At 42.1% G+C, this 8,802-nt stretch overlaps 1 protein-coding gene across 1 annotated transcript; it reads left to right on the top strand.

The window, feature by feature from the left end:
• Nucleotides 1–3,273: 3,273 nt before the first annotated feature.
• On the top strand, nt 3,274–8,037 carry LOC139404859 (acidic leucine-rich nuclear phosphoprotein 32 family member E-like). Its single transcript, XM_071147392.1, has 7 exons — nt 3,274–3,480; nt 4,710–4,859; nt 5,101–5,223; nt 5,336–5,495; nt 5,606–5,641; nt 5,759–5,871; nt 6,296–8,037. Exons 1-7 carry the CDS (start codon nt 3,427–3,429, stop codon nt 6,419–6,421), a joined length of 762 nt encoding a protein of 253 aa, XP_071003493.1. The 5' UTR covers nt 3,274–3,426; the 3' UTR covers nt 6,422–8,037.
• The last annotated feature ends 765 nt before the right edge of the window (nt 8,038–8,802 follow it).

Below are 8,802 nucleotides of genomic sequence, written 5' to 3'. Positions count from 1 at the left end.
GAAAAGTGTGGAGAATCGGGACTAAGGCACAGTCATAAATGGGAGATGGTGTCACAAGCTGTCAGATATTTTAAAGTGATGTAAACACAAGGCTGTAAATGTATAGAAACAGTTCAAAACGTAAAGCATGTCAAAAGTGAGAAAAAAGAAGAAACCTGCTCACTGCTCTTGCTAGTATCACTGCTCTTTATGAAGCTCTGACGAAGGCCTTGAGGTCGATATACGTAAAGCTTAATCAAGAGCAGTGACACTATCAAGAGCAGTGTGTTGGTTTCTTATTTTTTCTCATCTTATCTGTTACCAGGCACCTGCAACAAAGATAGCTCAGATGTGCGAGTGCCTTTTGAATTTTGAAAAGTGAGACATCTAAACTCACCAACAGTTGTAGCCCCAAACCGATTTTTGGGAGATTAATCAAATGTTCGGCCGTCTGAGCTTCTGTCTGATTCTTCTGATTAATAGAACCTTTCAGCAAGTTTGTCTGAGTGGAAAAAAGAGTAAGCAGAGGCCTCTAGAGGCAAGCCATTGAACTCAAGGTCAGCAGACCGTGGCCGTCCGGCAGTTTAGTCCATCAGCCCACTACATTGTGTTGCCTGACATCTAGATGGCCTTCTGGCAGGTTAGTCCATCAGCCCACAACATTGTGTTGCCTGACATCTAGATGGCCTTCTGGCAGGTTAGTCCATCAGCCCACTACATTGTGTTGCCTGACATCTAGATGACCTTCTGGCAGGTTAGTCCATAAGCCCACTACATTGTGTTGCCTGACATCTAGTGTGAGCGTTGGACTAGTAACCGGAAGGTTGCTTCAAACCCCCGAGCTGACAAGGTACAAATCTGTCGTTCTGCCCCTGAACAGGCAGTTAACCCACTGTTCCCAGGCCGTCATTGAAAATAAGAATTTGTTCTTAACTGATTGCCTGGTTAAGCCCACTACATTGTGTTGCCTGACATCTAGTGTGCATCACTGATACTACAACATAAACACCGTACAACGCATCATCAAATAGAGATTCATGGAGTAAAATGTAATTAATATTATCTGTTGCCTGATATCTAGATGACCATCTGGCAGTTTAGTCCATCAGCCCACTACATTGTGTTGCCTGACATCTAGTGTGCATCACTGATACTACAACATAAACACCATACAACACATCATCAAATAGAGATACATGGGGTAAAATGGAATGAATATTGTCTAATAGCAGTATTGATATAAGGAAGAGATGCCATACCTCATCTAGTAAATTGTGTAGTTCTAATTTATATGCATCGGTTCCTACTGGGAACTAGGCTAGTGTTGAAATGGGGCGGGGGCGTCACAGGGATCTATGAAGGAAGATAGTAAAGCTCAATAGACACTTTTACCACACTGGAGGGAAATCAGCATAATAAGCTTGGTTTTAGCCTGTGTTTCAGTCTTTTTGTGCCATCATGCCACTCCTCGCAGTTGCCACTCATTGTCATGCATGAAAGAATGGAATAGGCAATGGCCTACACAGGTCTGGGACCAGGCTAGCCTGGCTTGCCAAGCCTAGCATTCAATGACTTTGTTTTGAAAGTTGGGTTGATTACTTAGTTTTTAATTACATTTCGAATAATATATGCCATTTAGCAAACGTTTTAATCCAAAGTAATTTACAGTATGCATTCATTTTTTATATATGATTGGTTCCGGGAATCGAACCACCATGCTCTACCAACTGAGCCACAGAGGACCACATTTAAAAAAAATGTAATAATATAAAATACTTGTCTTTTCTTACTAGCACAGACTTTGCTGATAGATGCTTTATCGAGAAAAGTTTTACTTGCAATGACTTTGATGTGTGGTTGTCTGACCTGCCTTGAATGCACTGACTGTAAAGTCAAGTGGATAAGAGCTTCTGGTAACTTATCAAAATGCTAATGTATTTTATATTGAACATTTTCATAGAGTCAAAATGTGGATTATACATTACATTTATTATAGCGGAACACTAACGCTGTGTTGTTAACCAATTTGGAAGGTGGTATTTACCACATACTGGGAAAACTCTATAGTGAACAAAAATATAAACCCATGTTTCATGAGCTGAAATAAAAGATCCCAGAATTTTTCCATATGCACAAAAAGCTTATTTCTCAAATTTTAAGCAGAAATTTGGTTACACCCCTATTAGTGGACATTTCTCCTCCTGACAGATGTGGCATATCAAGAAGCAGATTAAACAGCATGATCATTACACAGGCACAACTTGTGCTGGGGACAATAAAACGCAACACAATGCCGCAGATGTCTCAAGTTTTGAGGGAGGGTGCAATCGACATGCTGACTGCAGGAATGTCCACCAGAGCTGTTGCCAGAGAATTGAATAACTCATTTTTCTAAAAACGTATTTTGATTGTCTGGGCCTGGCTCAGCCTCCGACAGCAAGGCACTACAGAGGGTAGTGCGTACGGTCCAGTACATCACTGGAGCCAAGCTTCCTGCCATCCAGGACCTCTAGACCAGGCGGTGTCAGAGGAAGGCCCTAAAAATGGTCAAAGACTCCAGCGACCCTAGTCATAGACTGTTCTTTCTGCTAACGCATGGCAAGCGGTACCGAAACGCCAAGTCTTGGTCCAAGAGGCTCCTGAACAGCTTCTACCCCCAAGCCATAAGACTCCTGAACATCTAATCAAATGGCTACTCAGCTACTCAGACTCATTGCACTGCTGCTACTCTCTGTTATTATCTATGCATAGTCACTTTAATAACATGTACATAGTACCTCAATTACCTTGACTAACCGGTGCCCCCACACATTGACTCTGTACCAGTACCCCTGTATATAGACTTGCTATTGTTATTTTGCTGCTGCTCTTTAATTATTTGTAACTTTTATTCTTATTCTTTTTTTCTGTAATTATTATTATTTTTAACTGCATTGTTGGTTAGGGCTTGTAAGTAAGCATTTCGGCGCATGTGACAAATACAATTTGATTTGAAACTACTCAATTAGAAATTACCACTTTCCCCACTTGGTTATGAACACAGCATTATATCAACTGTCGATACTTGATAATGGCGCCAATGAGAACAAAGAGGGGGCGTATCCTAAGTTTAAAAGTGCGGTATTAATCATCTCATTGGTTGACTTGTATTAAATGACCACGCAATCTTGACCAATTACAACTACCACCAAGCCATATTATGTAAAGTAGGGCGGTCTCTGTTGAATGGCGCATAGCTGGCCCAATAGCATGATTAAAAACAGAAAAACGTAATATTCATGTTGACGAAGGCGTGTCTTAGAAAGGGGGCTGGGTGCGAGGTAACATGGTGGTTTGGTTATCGCCTATCAGCCATAGACAGAAGAAGGTTGGAGTGACTGAACGCTTGAGTGGTCGGCTTTTTATTTTCATTTTTCCTTTGATTTTGTGCTTTCGTTTGTCTTCAAAATGGAGATGGAGAAGAGGATCAGTTTGGAGTTGAGGAACAAGACCCCAGCCGAGGTATAGTATTACGTCTTTATTTATTTATTTCCCAATGCATTTTGTGAAGGATGACGACTCAACCATGGTGGATGCGAAATGACGAAGCTTGATACTCTTTAGCTTGCTAATTTATAGTATACAACTGATGTGCCAACAAAATATCTGAAAATAAATCACATATGGGTGGTTACCACAACGAGGATGCGATAGAAACCGATTCGGAATGAAATGGGATCAGAACCTTGATGGTGGCGCGACTTGCTCTGGCTGAGCTAGCGCCACCAAGGACATCAGCTAGGCCAATGCTGGCTAGCTAGACTCCTAACCGGTAACGTTAGTTAATGGAGTTCAAGTTTTCCCCAACCCAAATAATGGCGATTTTAAGAATTATCAAACACTGTTGGTAGCCTATATGGACTTTAGTAGCCTAGCTAGTTAGCCAGCAATGCCCTATAATAAGTTATCCTTGGATTTGCTAGCGTAGAGCCGACCAGCTCCACGAGTTGTTTTGAAAAACACAATGGAGTTGTTTGCGCATACTGAATAGAAGTGGCTTGTGTGAAAGTAGTGTTTGTTTGGTATTTTAAACAGCGAGCCAACTGAGTTTGCCTTCTCCGCAAATACAAGGTTATCAATCACATAGGTACATATTGTAACTAACTACCCGTCTTAGGAATGCATTTCATGCAACCTATGCGCCCGCGTGGCGTTTTGCAAGGTAAAGTTGTGCAGAATGCCGCCCATCGTGCGGATAATTACTTTGTAGCCTTGCGTTCTTTAACACTTCTTTGTGCATCAAATGTTGCATCGGTTGATTTTAAGTTCTATGAAAGTGTTGGCCAATTGCTATACGCTGAGCCGTTGACTTTGTAAGGGGTATGAATAGCACATGATCAATTTGAACCTCACCAAGATGCGTTACTTTATGGTTAGCTAACTACGTCCGCTAGTAGCTAGTGTTACTTTGTAACGTTAGTTTGCTATAGTTCCCGCGACAGTAACAATTAATGGCTTCTCTGGCTTGGGATAGTGGCCGCGCGCACTCTGATCATGAGCTAACTTTAGTATGATGAGGGGGAGTTGCAGGCAGGAAGGATGTTCACATTCTCTAGCGTAGTTCAAAACGAATACTAGTATGCTACGTCATTTATTCATATTCTCTATTTCTTGCACAATATAGCAACACGTTCATAAAAACAAACTCAATGATTCTGTATAATTTACCAGTAATTCAAATTGTTCCACAGGTGGCTGAGCTGGTGGTGGACAACTGTCGGTCCAGTGATGGAGAGGTGGAAGGGCTGTCAGATGACTACAAGGAGCTGGAGTTCCTCAGCATGGTCAACGTGGGGCTCACCTCCCTGGCTAAGCTGCCCTCCCTGCCAAAACTGCTCAAGGTGAGCATCATCTTCGGTCCAAGATCCTATTTTGCCACTGGTCATGGAGAGGTCAAGATGGTTCACCCACATAAAAAATAAACATGTAATGCAAGTACAAAATGTATTAATCCGTCTAGCCACATACTATAGTAGACAAGTGGACGACGCATAAGATATTAAGCATTTTTTTGTCTATGTACTATATGATACTTGCCAACGTAGTATTTTTTTCAGATGAATCAATATCTGTCCTCTTCAGCTGGAGATCAGTGATAACATGATCGTTGGAGGTCTGGACCAGCTGTCTGAGAAGTGTCCCAACCTGACGTATCTCAACCTGAGCGGCAACAAGATCAAGGAGCTCAGCACTGTGAAGCCTCTGGTAAGGGAACCTCCATAAACACACCTGGTAGACCCAACAAAGTACATTCCACTTAATGGATTCCAATCAGTCATTATTACAGAATCTTAACAGCATCACATTGGGATTGCAGAAAAACCTGAAGAACCTGAAGAGTCTGGACCTGTACAGCTGTGAGATCACCACTCTGGAGGACTACAGGGAGAGCGTCTTTGAGCTGCTGCCCCAGGTCACCTTCCTGGACGGCTATGACCACGAAGACAACGAGGTGCCAGACTCCGAGGCTGACGATGGTGAGCAACGACTGGGATGGGATGTGCTGAGGGTGGAAGGAAAGACTTGAGACGTGTGCCCTTGTCCTAGAGCATTACAAATAATTAACCCAATGTTGTCCTCCCCACAGATGACAACGAGGGGCTAGACTCAGAGGCTGATGATGGTGAGCAACACAGAGCTGGGAGGGGACTGACTGAGGAAAGGCTGGGAGGATAAACTTAAGACGTGCCTTTGTCCTAGACCATTACAAAGAATTAACCCAATGTTATCCTCCCCACAGATGACGAGCACACAGCTGGCCCCACCAGAGATGGGGATGACGATGATGAGGATGATGAGGGTTCCGAAGGCGAAGAGGTGGGACTGTCCTACCTGATGAAGGATGGCATTCAGGTAATCATTCATCAAACCCGTGTGCAGCCAACAGTGTCTCTTAGAGGATACACGCGAGACAGTGTATAGTCCAAGTCTCTTAGAGGAGACACACCATTTATTTCCTGATTCTACACGTTGATAGAAAGCTATTGATTGGTGGTGTTGACAGAAAGAGGATGTTTCAGATCTTCGGGGATGGGAGTATTTTCAACCTATGTTCCGTTTCCCCTTAACATAGAAGTAGGGACTCCGCTCAGGTATATTTCTACACCTGCTACGTTCGGTTAGGGGATTACCGCGGCCTTACCGCCACCTGCTACGTTCGGTTAGGGGATTACTTACCGCCACCTGCTGCTTTCTAGCCGTTGGTATGTTGGGTCTAAAAGACCTACAGGAAAAGAGAACTCCTAGTCATGTTGATTGAAATGTTCTCTGGCCCTAGGATGAGGAAGATGATGATGACTATGTTGAAGAGGAGGAGGAAGAGGATGGAGTAGGAGTCCAGGGAGAGAAAAGGAAGAGGGATGCAGAGGACGAGGGAGATGACAGCGATGGAGATGACGACTAGCCCCTCCTGTAACCGAGCATGGGATCACAACTAGGCTAGAACAACAGGAACAGGAAATAGTTTGTGTATTATTTTTTTTGTATACCATAGATATTACTGTAGAATCTAAATGTTTAATTTGATTTGTAAATGTTCTATATAAAAAGAAAAGCGGGTTAAAATGATAAAATGGAATGTGGTTTTGAAACATGACATGTGGGGAGGGGCTATAGCATTCAGACAAGGTGATGTTTAACTCTGGTGAGAAGTTGTAGCGGCCCATTTCAAGTCCATCTGGTTGTGATTGTCTCCTATGCCATGTTCTCCCAAGACTTTAGTTGTCAAGCGAAAAGCTCCATGTGCTGTCTGGTTGGCTCATAGTAAGGTTTATATGGGAGGAGCTATAGGAGGACAGGCTCATTGTTATGGCTTAAAATGTAACATTTATTTAACTAGGCAAGTCAGTTAAGAACAAATATTTATTTACAATGACGGCCAACCCCTAACCCGGACAATGCTGGGCCAATTGTGCGCCGCCCTACGGGACTCCCAATCGTAGCCAGTTGTGATACAGCCTGGAATTGAACGACGGCCTGTAGTTACAACTCTAGCACTGAGATGCAGTGCCTTAGACCTTTGTACCACTCGGGTATCAACCACATCAAACATACGGAAACCACACGTTTGACTCGGTTCCATTTCAGCCATTACAATCCTCCTGTAGCTCCTCCCACCAGCCTCCACTGGTTTACACGTGGCCAACGAGTACTGTTTAACAGTGACCCGGGCAAAAAATAACCTTAGTGAGTCGTTAGCCCCTCCTATCTGTTCGCCTACACTATATGTACCCGCTGTATTGTAAGGATTGCTGACTGTTTCCTAAGTACTTTGTTTAGGACCTGGGATTTGATACCTTTAAAGTTTGTCCGATCGCGGTGTCATCAATTCACTTTTAATTCCACAAACAGCCGATTTGTAAGTTTTATTTTTTTAAATGTATTGTGCTAGGGCTGCAGATGACTCTGGGTGATGTAGTTTTCACATCTCTGGGTAATGTAGTTTTCAGGTCTCTTACTCTAGCTCTGATCGTCATCAAAGAAGCCCTAGAGGTGGGTTTAAAGAGCTAATTCGTATTCAGGCTACACAGAGGTAATTTTGGACCAGTTTAGTCACATTCTAAAGCTCAGGTGGACCCAATCTCTCAGAAGGGACCAGTTGATAAGCAGGAACACAGTTAATGTTCTCTTCTGTCCTGAATCCAACTTGGTACCCTGGACTTCTGTCATATCCCAATGAAAAAAAAGACTTTTCTGTCTCCTGTTTGTTTGCAGTTTTATGGTTTTACTGTGCAAGGATTTTAAACTTGTATGACTATGTAAATAGACCTTTTATCTTTTCTGTGTAGTATTTGCTTGTTTTTTTTGTGTTTTTTTTTTTCATGCAATATCTGTCCTTTTTTTTATTTTTAATAAACACAAAGCACATGTCAGGATGTAAAGCTTCAGACCCCGACGCTCAACATTGGTTTATTTTTTTGGGCCTCAGCTGTTGAGAAAGTCATGTTTTGGAATTTATGTTAATTAATCTTCTGAAGTGTTTTTAAATAAAAAAAATAATTATGTTAATTCTTATGTTAACTTTTTTCCATCGAGTTATTTAATGGGCGTAGTACTAACTTTGACCCTCCAGATGAATAACAGTGTTTCTGGGGCACGGGTCAGTTTTATTCTGATATCTAATGGATGTGAAACCCACCAGTAGGTCTGAACTCTGAAGAAAGGCCAGTTGAAGACATGAACCAGGTGGTGGTGCTATAGCCCGCAGTTTAACATTGAAGGCCCAGAAACCTCAATCCTGGCAACATTCAGCACTGACACTTCATTATGTTTTGCATTGGATTTGGGTGCTGAATGAAACCTAAAAGCCCCAAATATATATATTTTTTTAAAGAACATACCTAGCCGTAATTTTAATCAGGTCATTTTTTAAAAATTAGGTTTTACGTTTCAAGTGGCAATCAGCATTTGAAGCTAACAATGCACTCCCCTTGTTTTGGTAAAAAGCTGAGGGATGGGGTTGGAGAAATGGCACACCTCAAATTCATACGAAGCTAAGGATCATCCATAATATCCTAATATAGTTTTGTTAATAAGCATTGAAAAACAAGCTATTTTGGGTTCCGATGGGTACGACAGTTGAACTAAGCTCATGCGTCATAAGTTATATTTAAGCAATAAGGCCAGAGTTATGGTATATGGCCAATATACCACTAAGGGCTGTTAGGTGTGATGCAATGTGGAGGTGCCTTATTGCTATTATAAACTGGTTAACAAAGTAATTAGAGCAGTAAAAAAAAGTACATTCTGAAACGGGTGTCATCTTTTTACCAAACCACAGGAAGA

This window comes from Oncorhynchus clarkii, unplaced genomic scaffold (assembly GCF_045791955.1).
Source record: "Oncorhynchus clarkii lewisi isolate Uvic-CL-2024 unplaced genomic scaffold, UVic_Ocla_1.0 unplaced_contig_10960_pilon_pilon, whole genome shotgun sequence".
Lineage (NCBI taxonomy): Eukaryota > Metazoa > Chordata > Actinopteri > Salmoniformes > Salmonidae > Oncorhynchus > Oncorhynchus clarkii.
This window is presented reverse-complemented; position numbering and strand designations above follow the sequence as displayed.

Excerpts from the sequence above, each read along its gene's own strand:
- LOC139404859 (XM_071147392.1), top strand. The coding sequence starts at position 3,427 with ATGGAGATGGAGAAGAGGATCAGTTTGGAGTTGAGGAACAAGACCCCA. Across the intron at positions 5,642-5,758 it reads AGACTCAGAGGCTGATGATG|ATGACGAGCACACAGCTGGC; the intron begins GTGAGCAACACA and ends TCCTCCCCACAG. Across the intron at positions 5,872-6,295 it reads TGATGAAGGATGGCATTCAG|GATGAGGAAGATGATGATGA; the intron begins GTAATCATTCAT and ends CTCTGGCCCTAG.